We start from the raw sequence: 17,271 nt of genomic DNA on the forward strand, positions 1-17,271 counted from the left end.
GGAATACTGGAATTGAAAACTATAACAAAATGAAAAACTCACTAGAGGGATCAACAGTAGATTTGGGTTGTCAGAAGAAAGAATCCACGAACTTGAATAGAGAGCCTTAGAGATAATGCAGTCTGAAGAACAAAAAGAATGACAAAGAATGCACAGAATCTCAGAAAAATATAGGTCACCATTAAGTGTACCAGACATAGAAGAGAGAGAGAAAGAGGCAGAAAAATATTCAAAGAAATAATGACTTACAACTTCCCAATTTGATGAAAACCACTAAGCTACACATCAAGATGCTTAACAAACTGATTAGGATAAGCATGAAGAGATCCACACCCAGACATGTAGTCAAAATTTTGAAAGACAAAAAGAAGATGTGGAAAGCAGCAAGAGAGAACTGACTCAATTCTAGGGGAACTGGAATAAGATTAATACTTGACTTCTCATGAGAAACAGTGGGGGCCAGATGGTGGTAGAGGCCATGTTAAAGTGCTGATGAGTCCTCTGCCCTGCAAAACTGTCTTTCCAAAGTGAAGGCAAAATAAAAACATTTCCAAGTAAATGAAAACAGAATCCATTGCTAGCAGATCTGCCTTATAAGAAATACTAAAAGAGGTTCACTAGGCTAAAAGGAAGTGACACTAGACAGTAATTGAAATACAAACACACACACACACACACACACACACACACACACACACACACACAAGAGCTCCAGTAGAGGTAATTAATTAGGTAATGACAAAAGACTGTATAAATACATATTTCTTCTTTATTCTCATAACTGATTTCAAACACCACTAAAGAGCAGCTTATACCCAGTTGCTTTCCAGTTATTATAATAAAGCTCTCTGTGCTCACATCAAGGCATCCTCCCTAGCTCCAAGTTTTCTAAAGGAAACACTGAGCCAAAGGGAACGAGTGACTTGCCCAAGAAAGTTTATCTCAATCATTCATAAGGAGTTAAGTACCAGGAGCACTCTCATAATCAGGAAATAATATTCAAAGAAATCTTAAAAAATTTATCTCTCTAATATTTTTAAACTGCTATTTTCATCATTCTTTGAAGGTGATATCAAGCAAATGCTTATGGTTTCTTAAGTTAGTAAAAACATTTCAATTTCAGTTGTCTCAGTGAGAGATATGAAGTGCTAGATTTTCACCTGACTTCCTGACCCGATGAACAATTTTTTGGACTTACTGCCTTGTTTAGACTGTTTATACCACTAATTTGGGTGGAATTGAATCAAGTTTGCTGACTTCTGATGAAGCACTTGAACCAACTTTCCTACATTGCAAAGAGGGAAAGTCTCACTGAATCAACTTAATCATTTGCTCCCTCTTGATTTTTTTTGCTGCCAAAGAACTATTGCTTAAGAACCTTTGGAATGAGAACAAGAACTATGGGGCTGTAAGTTGAGCATGGAAAATAGTTAATAATCTCCACCTATCAACTCTCCTATTTATACTAATGTTCTGTTAGTAGAAAGAATATGTAGTAGTATCAGGAATCAATCTTTTATAAGTATCATTCATATTTCTGTTGAGCTTCTACTGTAATCAGAACAAAATTAGCAAATAAACCTGTAAGAACCAAGATATCTATTTACATACACAGTTCCATTTTAAACTGGCTGAAGAGAAAGTATTTTCCTAATATAGCTCTTGGAGCTTAGCCAAACAGTCCAACACTCAGGGCACAGAATCGGAACAAGTGCTCCCAGGTTTGCCATGTGATAGAAATGACGCTAAGTGATTTGCTCATGAAAACGAATCTATTTTTGGTTATGACTGAAGAAAAGAAACTAGACTATCTGAGGGGAATCCATCTGTAGTGCACACAGAAAGGGAAAAATGTTTAGAAGCCATTTCTCTGCTCGAATGGGAATACATATATAAAGGCCAGCTATCCTTGTCCCATGCTTCCAAGCAGTATTGTACCTACAGCACTCCAGCAAGGTGGTCCTAATCCTGAAAAAGAAAAATCTCTATGCAGGTTAATTCCACATTTCTAATGGGAGTGCACTGCAGTGTGCAGTAAGCCGTTCAGTTAGAAATTTTTTCTTCCTCTCCAAGTGCAGTCTTATTACAATGAAAGACTGTTTGCCATATCTCCAAATTTGATCAAGAATGGCCGATATGTATTTCCTTATAGTTGCTTTTTCATGAAATCATCAAATTATAAAATCGAAATAGAAGGAGCAGGGGCACCTGGCTGACTCGGTTGGTAGAGCATGTGACTCTTGATATTGGGGTTGTAGGTTCGAGCCCCACGTTGGGTGTAGAGAGTACTTAAAAATAAAATCTTTAGGGGCGCCCGGGTGGCTCAGTCGGGTAAGTGTCTGACTCTTGATTTTAGCTCAGGTCGTGATCTCAGGGTCGTGAGATTGAGCCCATGGTCAGGCTCTGTGTTCAGTGTGAGTTTGCTTGTCCCTCTCCCTCTGCCCCTTCCCCCCCCCAAATAAATAAATAAAATCTTTAAAAAAAATAAAAAACAAAATAGAAACAACAAACTAAAGTTTCTGAAAATAATTGCTCAGTCATTAGATTCCATTTGAACATCTCTAAGGAAATGGCACTTCCATGTCCTGAGGCAGTCTTTCAGTTTTTAAAAACTATTTTTCACTTAGGTACTGTAGAGCCTTCTCCATCTTCTCTTCTTCAGGCCAAATTGTTGTGATTCTTCTCACTTTATCTCCTTTTTATTATTTTTGCTGTTTCTTTCTTTATCCTTTTAAAAACATATTTACTTAATAGATTCATACAGTGCCTTCCCAGAGAGCAAAAGGCTACTGGAAGACATCTAAATAACACACATGCTTTATGAGCCAAAGAGAAACTTAAATGTCAGAATGATAAAAATGCAGGAGGGAGAGTTAATACAGCAGGAATGGGGCCCGGAAAAGAAACAGGGTCCAGAGGGGCTGAGCCCGCAGGGTCTGCAGTAGAAACTTTACGTAGAGGACCAAAATGAGTTTGTGCAACGTTCCATAAATTCATGAAGGCCATTGACTGCATTGTTCTAGAAGGGGTCAAGAATTTCCACTCCTCTCCCCACAGCACAGTCCTGTGGTCCACAGTTGCAGGCTCTACCGCCTCTTCTCAGTCCTGTGGTCTCTGGTTGATACAGAATAAGAGGGCTGGACGGGACCTTGAAAATCTCCAAGGATCGTGGCTCTGCAGCATTCTTTGTAACCCATTCTCTTTTTCACCCTTTTCTCCTTCCCTGTTGTGCCTGCCTCCCACTCCCCAAGTAGGAGCTAGTATCACTAGGAAGGCCTGGTGAAGGCCGACCAGGGGCACCACTTACATTGCTCTCCTTTGAGTGCCCCCCGACCCCCCGCCATGCAGTCAGCGGATAGCACCTCTAGGGAATAATCATCTTGCCTCTACTTTCAGTTATGGCAGTCACATCTTCAGGATGACCAAAATTGGACCAGATGCTTCTCAAGTCTTTTCAAACTCTAATGTTCTCTGATTCTCTAATTCTGTGAGCCAAAATAAGGAATAAGAGACTAATTATAGGTTGTTTCTTGAAAGCATTAACCTCAAAACTGTTTCAGTCAGGCTTGCAGAGTACTTGGCACCAGCAGGACATTTTCTTACTCTCTGGGTACAGTTCGGTTCTGATGGCCAGTCCTCAAGAGAAGCATACAAAAGATGAAGGGAGAATTCTAAAGGAGGACCAGGTGTGACTGAGGATGCGCTTTAGAATCCTGTAGATGGGAATATGATAGAAGGCTCTGAACTGTGCAGCGACCTTTCCATCCTGTGCTCAGATGCCAGAACAATGGGATGTTCTTGAAAGTGAAAAACAAAGATAAGATCAACAAAAAGTATAGAAGATGTATTTACCTCTTAAGTTGTAGGTCGTAAGCTTGAAGGAAGAATTGTCGGGGAGGCCTGGGCTGAAAACAGACTCATGATAAATTCATTTTGTTTATTGCAAAAACAAAACATATTTTGGTAGACATTCCTAACTTCTCAAAAAAGTGTACATTCCTCGGTAGTGTTTTGAAGGGTTTATCCGATGCTAAAAGTAGTAATTGCTCATGGTAGGAAGTTTTGGGTAATATAAAAAAATGTCAAGAGCACCTAGAGAGAGCCACTCTGAACCTTGGGCATATTTCTTTAGTCTCATTGCTGGTGCATTCTCAAACACAGTCGAGATCATTTGGCACACACCATTTGTATGCTGATTTTTCCCTTAGCAGACTATGTTCCAATGCCGTGAAAAACTCAAGTTACATCATTTTATTTTATTCTATTTTTTATTTATTTGAGAGAGAGAGAGTGCGAGAGAGATAGCACGAGCAGGGGGAGGGGCAGAGGGAGAAACAGACTCCCCACTGAGCAGGGAGCCCGACACGGGGCTCAATCCCAGGACCCTGGGATCATGACCTGAGCCGAAGGCAGATGCTTAACCCACTGAGCCACCCAGGCGCCCCTCAAGTTACATCATTTTAGTTACTATATAATATTTCTTCTTTAGAAGTCATCAGTGTTTCCTTAGCCTTTCCTCCTGTCTGGGGGATAGTTAAATGGTTTCCTTTTTTTAATGATCGTAATAAATGACATCTTTGTACATCAGTCTTTGTTCCCATTTAAAATTATTTGCTTATTTTCTTGGACTTGTGAGGTTAATGTCAGAAAGCCACCCATACCCTCCCTTGTTCAAGACAGAGCCCTGGGACTGCCATGCATCTGACCCAGCCTGGCACGTTTACAGGCACCATTTCCCATATGAAAAATAAATGCTCCTACTTAGAACTGTTTAAATAACTTCCAGCTGTACTTATGAGAGAGAACATTTCCGAACTGATTTTAGAGTCAGTATTGGAGTAGGTGACACTTTTATTTATAGTTTGCTTATACTCTTATTTTAATTGACCTCCTTGAAGCTTTTGGTATATGAAGTGTCCACAAGTCCAGATTTAAACTGTCTTTAATCTGTGGGCCTCCGTAGGAGTGATTTTCAGCTAAAGTATTTATATTTGCCCTAAACCTGAATGCTAATGAATGGGTTTCCCCCTTTTAGATCCTTGAGAAGCGAGGTTGAAGACTTGTCTCCACAGGAACGCCCTGCTTTTCTTTCTCTGTGGAAACAGTACGTGCCTGGTTGGAAGAGAGGTCACTAGTCTGTCCCCACAGCAAGCCTTCTTCTTTCATCTCTGGCCTCGAAAGAGTTGTGTCTGAGTCCCTTTCTGTGGAACTTTGAATTTGCAATTCTAAGTCAGCCACATCCTCTCATTGATCTGTGTTTGCTCTTTGCTTCTTGATGCCATTGTTTTAAACAAGGTGTGACACCTTGTCCCTGAGCCCTTGCTCAATTGGTCAAACTGGCTGCTTTTACAGAGTCTGAGTGGAATGTTCCTTCTTTCATTGAATAAGGAAGCTACTCTTTTCTCTTCTCTTCTCTTCTCTTCTCTTCTCTTCTCTTCTCTTCTCTTCTCTTCTCTTCTCTTCTCTCCTCTTTTCCTTTTAACTATTTAACTTTTATAACTTACCCTAAGGGGGTTGGGGGTGGGGGTGGGGGAAGGCAATGCTAGCAATAAAGGAAGGGAAAAATAGCAAAAGTGAATATTACCTTTTATGACCAGTATTGTATTGGTTTTTTACCTCAGCTTTACTGAGATATAATTGACAAATAAAATTGTAAGATTTTTGAAGTGTACACCATGATGATTTTATACACATATACATTGCAGAAGGTTTCCTCCCATCTAGTTAATGAATACATCCATCACCTCACGTATTTATATATGCCAGTGTTATGTATAGTCCGTTTTATTGAGGTATAATTTATGTACAATACAGTTCGCCCATTACAAGTGTACAGTTTCATGAGTTTTGACACACATGCTCAGTAGTGTAGCCACCCCTGTACTCCAGATAAAGAATACAGAGTTCCCTGTGTAGACATATGTTTTCATATCTCTTGGGTGACTATGCCTCAGAATGGAACTGCTGACTATTGTGATAAGCATATGCTTTATAAGAAACTGCCATCCTGTTGTCCAAAGTGGCTTTACCATTTTGCATGATATTTTTTTCTTAGCACCTTTAGAGGTATCTTCATCTACCTCTTCACCCCCCTCCACCCCCTCAAAACTGTTCCTGTGCCTTACAGTGTATATCAGTCTTTAATCAAAGACAAGGCCAGAATTTGTACGTTGAGGAAGAAGAGCAGGACTAGAGGGAAGTGGGCTGGGTATATCCACATGACTACTGGGGGGGGGGGTGGGCATAAGAGTGAGGAAGATCCTTCTAGAAGGACTTTGGAGCTTCAAGTTGTTCTTCCTGTGTCTATAGTGATACTGATAACTTCAGGTTGCTTGAGGCTAACCACAACTACAAAACACTTATGCATATGTTAGGTTTGATCCTAACAATAATTCTGTCAAGTACATATGTTATTACTGTCCCCATTTTACAGATGATGAAACTGGATCAGAAAGTGGGTGTGACTTACCCAAGGTCACACTGCCAGTTATTAACAAAGCCAGGATTAGGCCTCAGGTTTCCTGACCATGACCCCAGGGCTTTATCTGCTAATAATGGTAATAGTCACCATGTATTGATCCCTGGCTCTGAGCTAGGACCTTTACCTAGCCCCACATTTTGTATCATTATTCCCATTTTCCAGATGAGTCCTTTAAATGACTTGGCCCCAGTTGTGTAGCCAGTAGCTAGTGGAACAGGAATGGACCCAGAGCCTCGACTGCAGGTCCTGTGCTCTTTTCCTTTCTTCATGCAGGAGAAACAGTGTTCCTTTTTTAACAACAGAGAGGAAAGGAGAAGGTGAAGAACATGCAGTGCTGAGAATGGCCACAGTGTGTTAGTAAACTGTCCTTGCCATTTATTTCCAGTTTATGTTGGGTTTTAAATCTGCAGCTTGTTCACTTTGAATGTCTTTAATAAAGATTATCAGGCTTTATCCCTGTTGAGTAAACTTGCTTCTTCTTGCTTCTGTGTCCCCATGTTCCAAGCTGGGTCTAACATTTGGCTTGATTGTCTTGCCTTCCCTTTGGACATTTTTCCCCTTCTCCCTCCCTCTTTCTTTTCCCTTCCCCTCTTCTCTATCCCTCTCTTGCTTGCTTTCTTGCTTCTGCTTCAGTCACAATATCATCGGCCTTTCTCCAGGCTCCTGTGCTCCCATAGACTCCTTTGCATCTTTGTAAAATATGCCATTTAAAGGTACTTAAAGCAAGTTTCAGAGCCATTCTTGTCATGTTTCCATTTTTTATCATTATTATGAAAATATGAAACTCAATATGTTTTATCATAAATATACTATTACTTTTTAAATTAGTTTTTGAAATTTAAGAGTGAAAAGTAGATGTTTTCATGAGCTATTCAGGAATGTTGGTGTTGATAGAAACTCCTTATGATAAGATCTACATCCCGAGTGTTGAAAAAAATGCTTCTGCTGTAATGTTCTGTAAGTAAGATTTCAAAAATGAATCTTCCATTTTATCTTTCCATATTATCAGAAAAGGCTAATATTTTTTATGGCAGAGTAGTCAGGTTTACTCACAGGTATCAGTGAGTCGTTAGATTTTACATCATACCATTGAAGAGATTATCTGTGTTCAAATTTCTACCAAAGTGTCAGAATTCAAGATTCAACCCTAGCTTCTAGGAAAATAGGTTTTACATTTTTAGAGGGTAGGTGTGAGGCACTTTGGGTTTTAGGTGAGGTGTTGGAAAATTACTTCAAAGCACTGGGGTCCTCTGCATGGGGGGATCTGGCTCCTTCTCTTCACCTGTTGGAGGGAGAGCTTGGCCTGGGTGCAGTCCATGAAATCTCAGGGAAAAGCTTGGCATAGGCCAGAAGCAAACATGAGGAAGGGAGGCTATGGGCCAGGCCTTTAAAACTGCAAGGTCCCTGGGAAGGAGTCCTAACTAAGCCACAGTCCACTACAGACCTGATTGTCTGGGACGGGTTGTGCCAGCTGAGGAGCTGATGGGACTCCAAGGCTGAGAGAGAGAGGAAGGCGGATGGAGGGCTGCAACAGGCATCCCTCGGCATGTTTGCTTGGGAAGGCCAAGGGTCATCACCTTTAGCAACGTTTCAGAACAGGGAACCTCCCACCCAAGGTTTTTTTTGTATTAATGTCTATTAAGTGCTACAGCTCACCCACATTCCTGCTTTTAAACTGTGTACAAATTCATCTAGAAATATTCTGAGAATGTTTGTTTTCACTTTTTCTTCAACATTCAGCTTTCTAGTGTAGATAAGAGGGTATGAGGTAGAGCTGAAGCAGATGCTCACAGAGGAAGTTCTAAATCCTGACTCGGGAGTCCTGCTACTGCTCTCACTGGGCCTGGTGAAGGAAGCAGGACTGGTTCAGAGATCAAGGCAGAGAAGGGATGGTGGGCAGGACTCAGAGTTGAGGAGCTTGCTCAGAAGAATTGATTCTTCCAATGATTCACAACATTCTAAGGTCTCTGTTCCTCAAACGTGAGAGGTTGGTGGCATTTGAAAATTGAAGAATATCTTGGAATGTTCAGTCCTGTGCATCGAAGCCATCTAAGGGCTTTCATACTGGGTGAAGGAGAGAGAGAGTTAGGAGGCTTGTTCTGACCCTTTTCAGAAAAGCCCTTGCAGGAGAGAGAGAAGAACCAAGGCATTAGCTGGAAGGTCTAAATACTGTTGCACCCTCATTGAGAATCACTGCTGAGGAGGAGAGGAGGCATTTCCACGCGACGCCTCCAAACATCAGGCCTGTCTCCCAGCAACATGATTTCTATGAACTCAAATGAGTCGATTCTTCAGTATCAGGTCCAGGCTCCCCCATTGCAATATTAAGTAAATATTTGCCTCTGTGTTTTCTTCTTTTCTTCAGGTTTCAGTTTTTACATTTAAATCTTCAGTTTATTTTGGATGGAGGTAGGGATCTAACTTTTTTCTTCCTTCCAGATAGTTAGCAAGTTGGCCCAACATCACTTGTTGAATAAGCCAACCTTTCTCTGCTGACTTGATTGCCCACCTCCAGAATCCTGCTTTCAAACAGCCCGCACTGTCCGGTGACACACCGGCCAAAGCTCAGCCACTCTGGATTTGTGCTTCCATACTCCTGACAGATTCCCATCTTGGCCTTGTGCTTGGTGCTCCCTGGCCCCCCTGCCGGGGGTGCCGAGCTCTGTTTCGGCAGCAGATCATGCGGTTGTTGAAGTGCTTTATTTTGATAAAGATTAATGGAAGAGGGAGAAAATCAGGGTGTTGGTCCTTGCCATAAAAAAACAGGTCTTATAAATAGAATACAAAATAGAAGTCATTTGGTCTCAAAAAAGCCTTTCTCCTCATCCAGATGCTTATTGGATATAATGTGAAGGAGAAAAGCTGCATTAAAGAACACAGACGCGGTTGTAGAAATAAGTTACCTAAGATTATCTGAGTAGGATAGGGGAACCCTGGTCTGAAACGGTGCCTAAGGTATCATAAAGACAATTAAAAGTCTCCCCAAGCCACCCCGGGCTGAGGACATACCTGCTTTGGTGCTCCTGGACTTGACCTCTGTGTGCATCCTGTCCCGGAGTGAACCTGTGGGCGAACCTTGCCTTAACATATAAAAACAAAATTAGAAACAGTGCAAAGGAGAAAACATAAAAACCCTCCTCGGCTGTTTCTCAGCCCAGTCCCGCGAGTCAGCAACCATCTGTCTCTCTCAGTCCTTGTGTGCAGGCCACCACCACTTGAGCCCCTGAAACCTCCTTAAGTGTCCTTTCTCTTTGGTCAGTGCCATGGCCACACCGGGCCGGGGGCCTCTGCAGGGGCCTGCCTGAACCATGCAGTAGCCCCAAATCAGTCTCAGCACATTCCCTCTTCTGTCCAGCCCCTTCTGCACATGGCGGCCAGGGTGGCCTTCTCGAAATGAAACTCTGATCACGTTGGCCTCCCCCTGGTTACAAGTGTTCAGCGGCACCCCACAGTCTTCAGCTGGCTGGACACTGCCTTACACCGGCCTGCCTGTCCCGCCCGCACCCCCTGCTGCTCCTTCCCACCCGGGCCATGCCTGGAATGCCTCCCCCGGCCCAGAGTTCGCTGCCTCATCCTTAGGTTGCCTTCCCTGTCCTCTTAGACTTGGTCCTGGCCCAGAACTGCGCTGTCACAACGCAATGGGCCGCGGGCCTCCTGCCTCCATAGCACTGGCCCCAGCTAAGGGTCATACATTTGTGTGTTTATGTGGTTAGCATCTGCCCCCCTCACAGGTCAGTGAGCCCCACATCCATTTTCACTCATCGTCATAGTCCTAGTGACTGGCACAAGGGAGGTTCTCAATAAGTACTTGTTGAATATTGTTCTTGTTTGCCCTGTTGGCAAGCTAACCTGACAGACAAGATTTCATCAAGAATTTAAGATTAGATCATACTGGTCCAAAATATTCCTATTTTGTATTTTCACATCTAGATTTAATGTGTCCATGATATTAATAAAATACTCTTTTAGTAGGATATTGTCCTTTGCCTTTATAATGGTCTTTTCATTTGTCTCACATGGGATCTAAATCTCTAGAATTGCATAGGCTTCAAATCTTAGCAAATGATAAATTCTATCAGTATATATTTTCTATTTCATTATATGCCTGTAGCATTGCATACATAGATGACTCTATGACCAAATACGATTTATTATATACTATTTTAATTTGAAAAGCATGTGATCCAGTTTGCAGTTTTGGGTGGAAAGGAAAAATCATCTATTACGCTACCACTCACACTTAGCCACTGTTCTGGTTTTAGTATGTTACTTGCCCGTCTTCTTATATGGATTTGAACATCACCATGATCACAATATACATAAAATTTAGTGTCCTGTTTTTTCCCCCTAAGTAATCTTAATGTTAATTGATGATTGTACTGTCTATGACATGACATATGAGCCTAATTTATCCAGTTCAGGTCAATAAGCATCTATGAAGAACCACACTGTGCTAATAAGTACCATTCTGCACACCTAATACCATTCAAAAAAATACAGATTTGGACCTTGACTATATAATAATAGAATACCACAGTTCCAAAGCTTTTAGTGACATTTTTATTTCATGGATATATTAATTTTGTGACATCGCCTCTTTATTTTGGAAGACTTTTCTCCATGTTTAATAGCCTCTTTTTTCATGTATTCAACAAATTGATTAGGGCTTCCCACATGCCAGGCACTATTCTATGACCTGGAGATACAGCAGTGAATCCAATAAAGTCCCTGCGCCCTCCTGAAAGGAGACAGATAAGAATGAATGAATGAATGCAGTGATAAGTAGAACAGACAAAAAGCAGGGTGAGAGGGGTGGATAATGGCATGGGGGGAGGAGCTGGTCTTTCACGAGGTCAGGGAAGGCCTCTCTGATGGTGACATTTGAGCAGACACTTAAATAGCATGAGTAGGTACACAGCTGTCAGGGAGATTTTTTCTGGCATAGGAATCAGCAGGTGCAAAGGCCCAGAGGTGAGAGTGCTTGGTGTTTTCAAGGACTAGAAAGGAGCCTGTGAAGGAAAGGGCAATAGGAGCTGAGGACAGTGGGCTGGGGCGGGGCCCTCAGGAGACCTTGGAGGGCCTTCCAAGCCATGGAGAGGCCTCTGGCCTTTCCTCTGAGCGAGGTATGGGTAGGCATGGAATAGTGACATCTGAATTGTGTTTCAGTAGGATCGTTTCATTCTGCAGCTTTCTCTCTTCCTCCTGAGGACTTCAGTTTCCACCTTTGTCACCCTCTGGATGAGTCATTTTATACTAGAACCTATAAGCTTCCTTTCAGACACATGCATGGTATGCTCGTAAAGTGCTCATTCCTTGTGTGTAAATGTGCAGGCAGGTCATTAGCCACACCCTGTGGCGTCACAGAATCATATTTGGTCATCATCGGTGTAAGAAATTAGGCACATTCCACATATCTGAAAAACTCTGTAACTGAATTTCTCATTTCTTTACCTTTTTCCCATTTAAAGCAATTTTTTCTTTCTGAAAATAATGACTAAATGTATTTTTCAGATTGCAAAAAGTCATATCCTATTAAGGCTTATTGTCAGACTGTAATTATAAAGCATACTTCAACCTCTGATATTCTAGAGACCAGCTTTTTTTGGTGGGGGGGGCGCTGTTAACCAATTATAATCTTCCTTGAGTTGCTTTATGGTTAGATCTGTCACATGCCGAAGTTAGATCCCATTAGTAGGCTTAAAACACTTATTTCTGAAAGAACAAACTGTTACAGGTTGTTTAGGGTAATTGATTTCTTTTGTTTTTTTTCTGTTACAGGAGGAGACATCACAGCTTTCCCAGATTGGGAGGAAAAATATGGAATGTGTTTTACCGCTGACTGAACACAACCAAATGAACTGTACTGACAGTAGTTTGAAAACCAGCAGTTAGCAGTTTGTTCAGGCTCTAACATTGTCCAGCACTTTCCAGAGCAAACTCACTGTTTACAAGAACTCTCGGCCTTACGACGTTTATAACCTCAAGCTTTGTTTATTTAAAATATTTCTGCAAAAGAAAAGTACCCGGAGCCCACTTTCCAAAATGGCCATGGATGAGTATTTGTGGATGGTCATTTTGGGTTTTATCATAGCTTTTATCTTGGCGTTTTCTGTTGGTGCAAACGATGTTGCCAATTCATTTGGTACTGCTGTGGGCTCTGGCGTGGTGACCTTGAGGCAGGCGTGCATTTTGGCTTCAATATTTGAAACAACCGGCTCAGTGTTACTGGGAGCCAAAGTGGGAGAGACCATTCGAAAAGGTATCATTGATGTGAACCTATACAACGAGACAGTAGAAACACTAATGGCTGGGGAAGTTAGTGCAATGGTTGGTAAGTAGCCTTATTCTTTACATCAGTGGGAACTGTGTCCGCTGGCCTATTTCCCTACAATGTTTCTGTCGTGTCCATAAGTGTGATTTTTGCTTTATCTTCAAAAACTGGTTTGATGTTCCATATTCACTACATCTTATTTTGCTTTCTGCATTTTAATTTGATTTTTTTTTTTTTAGTGTTCAAATATCAAGCAAACATTTCTCAATTTTTTAGCAAAGTCGGTTGTTAAAATAGATTTGGCTAAAAGTACTTTTTATAAAGTACAGACAAAGATGTTTGTAGACTAGCTATCATTTTAAAGTGGTTTGAGAGTTCTTAAAGAAATAACATGTCTCAGTGAATGTGTTTGTAAGGTTGACTTGTGAGATATCCTTGACAGTTGATGTCTGTTTTTCCGTAGATTATTCATCAGTTAGGATGCAATGTTTTGAAAACGTGGATGCCGAAAACCAGTATTTATTAAGTTTTGTATTCTCAGTTTAAGGTTTTGAGTTGACTGAATCAATCTCAAGCGCTTGTGTTTCAGGAAATTCTAGTCTTCTATATTATTTGTAATCCCTTTGTTGGCTTTTGTTTTGATTTTCTGATTCTACCTCTGGGAGCTCCATTTGGGATGATGTTTGTTTTGTTTTCTGGCCAAATGACCATTTGTGTGTCACCTGTTTATATTGGTAGTTTCAAGTTGTCTAGATGAGAGGGAAGTGTTGAGGGCAGTGAAACATGTTAACAAGCAGACTGACCGGCCAGTCGGTGTAATTTCTCCATTGGCCAAGCTGACCATCAGCTTGAAGCACCGTGGGGGCGCTGCCCTTCCTGCCCTCGCTACCGCCAGAAAGAAGACTCGGGCAGGAATGCTTAAGTGCCGCTGACAGGACTCTTGCTCTGCTTGCTTCTGGGTAGAGATGACGTCACAGCAGACAGCGGATCTATATGGGTAATTTGGTTAGGGAGAACAGGGTTAGAGAGGAATCCTACCACCTTCTGCTTTCAACAGGACATATCCTTTTGTAGGAAGGGTCCTGCAGTAGGAGGTAAGATGCTAGCATACCAAGAACACAGCTACATTCCACAGGCCCCTAGTTCTTTACTGTCACTAGCATCCCTGAAGCTCCCAGAACATGGACATTATTTGCCAAAAAAAGATGCACCACCATCTTTTTTGCGACAGCAAGTTAGTCTGAGAAGTTGTTGAGGCGTTTGATCCATATCCAATACCGATGTACTAAGGTATTAAATACTACTAAGCACAGGATGCTGATAATACATGCTAAGGAGTTCTGTTTCTCAACATTTTGTGTTTTAACGATGTAAGGTTCATGACTGCTTTCATTCCAACAGCTGTTGTAATGATTGAATCTTATTTACCTTCACTGGGTATCTATTTCCCATCATACTCAGATAAAAGTGAAATTCCCCTTAGAAAAATGACAGTTCTTTGTAAAAATCACCCTTGGTTATCATGATAGGTATCTAAGACATAATCGTAGAGAGCTGAAATTAAGATTTCTCCAGTCAGGATCATATGGGCAAGAAATGTTGAAAGTAGGGGTGAAATAAAGAAAAGCATTTATAAAATTAAATCTTAACAGCAGCTTCTCCTTTCAGTGGATAAAACTTCTGAGGAATGGTTGTGGTTTTTTTTTTTTTTAAGATTTTATTTGTTTATTTGAAAGAGAGAGTGAGTGAGAGAGAACACAAGCAGGGGGAGTGGCAGGCAGAGGGAGAGGGAGAAGCAGACTCCCCCTGAGCAGGGAGCCCGATTCGGGACTCGATCCCAGGACCCTGGGATCATGACCTGAGCCGTTGGCAGACGCTTAACTGACTGAGCCACCCAGGCGCCCCGGAATGGTTGTGTTTATTAAAGAGACTTGTTAGCGAGGCCACACAGAGGCCCCAGCTTAGACTGAAAGCCTTGTGAGCTCAGAGCTTCATTCACTGCTCACTTTTCTTTTCTTTTTTTTTTTTTAAAGATTTTTATTTATTTATTTGACAGAGAGATAGTGAGAGCGGGAACACAAGCAGAGGGAGTCAGAGAGGGAGAAGCAGGCTTCCCACAGAGCAGGGAGCCCGATGCGGGGCTCAATCCCAGAACCCTGGGATCATGACCTGAACTGAAGGCAGACGCTTAACGACTGAGCCACCCAGGCGCCCCCACTGCTCACTTTTCATGTGGGCAGTATGACTTGTCCAGTTTTTCAGTTCTCCCACCCCTGGCCTTTGGCTCTTCACTGAAAGAATGAAGAATACTTACCTCAACTAGAATTTAGGTTAACCAAAGCAATTTGAGGTTTTGCTTGAATAACTTGATTTTGTTTGCTTTGGTTTCTTTCTTTTAGTCTTTCTTTTTTTCTTTCTTTCTCTTTTGGTGTATGGGTAGATGAATCTCAAAGCCTATTTTGTTGGGAAGTTGTGTGAGTTACCTAGATTTTTAGAATTGGGTTCCTTGCAAACGAGAGCTTTGTTAATTTAAGGTGGTGGTATAATTATTATTGGCCAAAACCAAAGCTGATTCTTTTCTGATGCCTGAATTTTCCCCTTCTCCCTCTTCTAAATTCAGTATCCATTTCTTCTCTCTTTTTCTCCCCCTGTCCTATTCTATTCTTTTATTTTTTATTTTTTTCCTTTAGAAATGTCTCCCCAAGCCCTTGAGTCTCTGTGCTTTCTGATAGAGTGGTGGTAGGTTTGGGTTGGTTGGGTGGAAGAAATTATTGTGCCAGCTAAACTTCCAGAACAAGGTCCCTTTTTGAACATTAAGCTCAGCCCTAAAGCAATAGTCGGTCCACTTAGTGTGAAACCACCAATGGTTCCAAAAATCTGAGAATTCAGAACTCACCATCTGCTCATGGAAATACCCCCAATAGCATGAACAAGCTGTCTCCTTGAACCAAAGTAAGAAGTGCCCCCTCCCCTTAAAGCTCCCTAACTGCTGAGCCTTCTCTGCACGAAGCACACTCACCCTGCCTGCCTGCTTCCAGCATAACCCTGCACCTTTGCGCGGTCACCCCCGACCTTCCCAGGAATTGTTGCCTCAGAGATGCCCACCTTCCCCCCGACTTTCCCTAGGTTTTGTCTTACACCCTTATTCAGTACTTAATCCCTTCCTCTTTATAAGATATCATTATCTTAAGGTAAAATATCTCTGACTTTTTTCCCCACTGTTTTTCTTAACACTAATGTAATCCCATTGGCCTTCAGAAATTCCCAAGGCTTAGGAGGCCTTGCACTCTCGCTTTGCCAGGCGCCCTGCAAATACCTGCCTCTGCCTTCCCCTCCTTTCCGCTGCCCCTCCCCTTCTGCCCACCGGCCCCCATCCTGGCGGGGCAGCCCTGTCCTCCCGACCTTTCCTTACAAACCCTGCTGCCCCAGGACCTATGTTATAAAGTCAGCCAGAGAAGGGAAAGCAGCTTTCAGGAAAGAAAATCTCATGGTCTGAATTCATCTGGGTGAGTTTATACTCTTCTGTGAACATCACTAGATTATTTTCAGTTGGTAAGAATAGAAATCATAGAGTTTCTTTCTCAAGTTATAGTTCTGTGCCACGTAACATGCTCTCAACTCTGGCCCTGTTTTTAACACAAACGAGTCAGTCACTCGGGAGCTCAGGGCTTAGATGTGAAGGCTTAAGGAATTGTCCACAGGGAGGCCTGGCGGCCGCCATGCAGCCTGTCACCAGTTCAGCGGCACGAGGCCGGCCACTCCTCCTCCCGACACATGACACACGCTTCAGGGGTAGACGCGGACAGGGTCAGAGCCCAGTTTGGCTCACAGGTGGGCATGCCCAGCACTCACGAGCAGTCGTCAGCATTGCTGCCCAAACTAGGGCCCGTACAGCTAGGAATGATCCTCTGTAACTCAGATATTTTTGAAGAAAATGCCAGGGATCTGCTTAAAAGTGCTGCTGCCAAGCAACCAGATTTCCAGAATTAACATTTGGGATTAATAACGTGCCCTGCTTATCAGCCAAGCCCTTTGTTCCCTTACAGTTCTGTATGAGCTTTTCAACAGCTGTTTCTGAAAGTGATCTCACCCAGCTGATGCTTTTAATACGCGCTGCAAAATTTGATCTGCTTATGAAAATATCTGGAGTGAACTGTAGCCTAGAAAAACAGTAAGCCTGGAAAAGGAGGTGAAATTGAGGTAAAAGGACACAAAGCCAAAGCTAAGGATCCTCTTAACTGGTAAGAATTAGAAGACTTGAGGAAGCATACAAAGAAAACGCGTGGCATTCTGGGCAGGGGCTGAGAGCAGATGCCCACCTGTGGGTTAAATTTCACAGTGACTTCTCATATGAGAGGCACAAATACAAAAAGCAATGTGGAATTACACACTCTCTTTTTTTATTGAGGTGTCATTGACATGTAACACTATTACTAGTTTCAGGTGTACAATGTAATGATTCACTGTATATTACAGTTTTTCTTACAGACTAATTGATGTGAGTTCGCCAGTGTCCAGC

General features: G+C 42.2%; 1 protein-coding gene across 6 annotated transcripts in view; it reads left to right on the forward strand.

The window, feature by feature from the left end:
• The window catches only part of SLC20A2 (solute carrier family 20 member 2), a 105,276-nt gene that overhangs the window by 44,651 nt on the left and 43,354 nt on the right, over nt 1-17,271 (forward strand). For all 6 annotated transcript variants that reach the window (XM_078069566.1, XM_036102319.2, XM_078069567.1 and 3 more), the window contains one exon: nt 12,260-12,812. In XM_078069566.1, the coding sequence (XP_077925692.1) occupies nt 12,524-12,812 (289 nt within the window). In that variant the 5' untranslated portion in view covers nt 12,260-12,523. The remainder of the gene's footprint in view (nt 1-12,259; nt 12,813-17,271) is intronic.

This window comes from Halichoerus grypus, chromosome 3 (assembly GCF_964656455.1).
Source record: "Halichoerus grypus chromosome 3, mHalGry1.hap1.1, whole genome shotgun sequence".
Taxonomy (NCBI): domain Eukaryota; kingdom Metazoa; phylum Chordata; class Mammalia; order Carnivora; family Phocidae; genus Halichoerus; species Halichoerus grypus.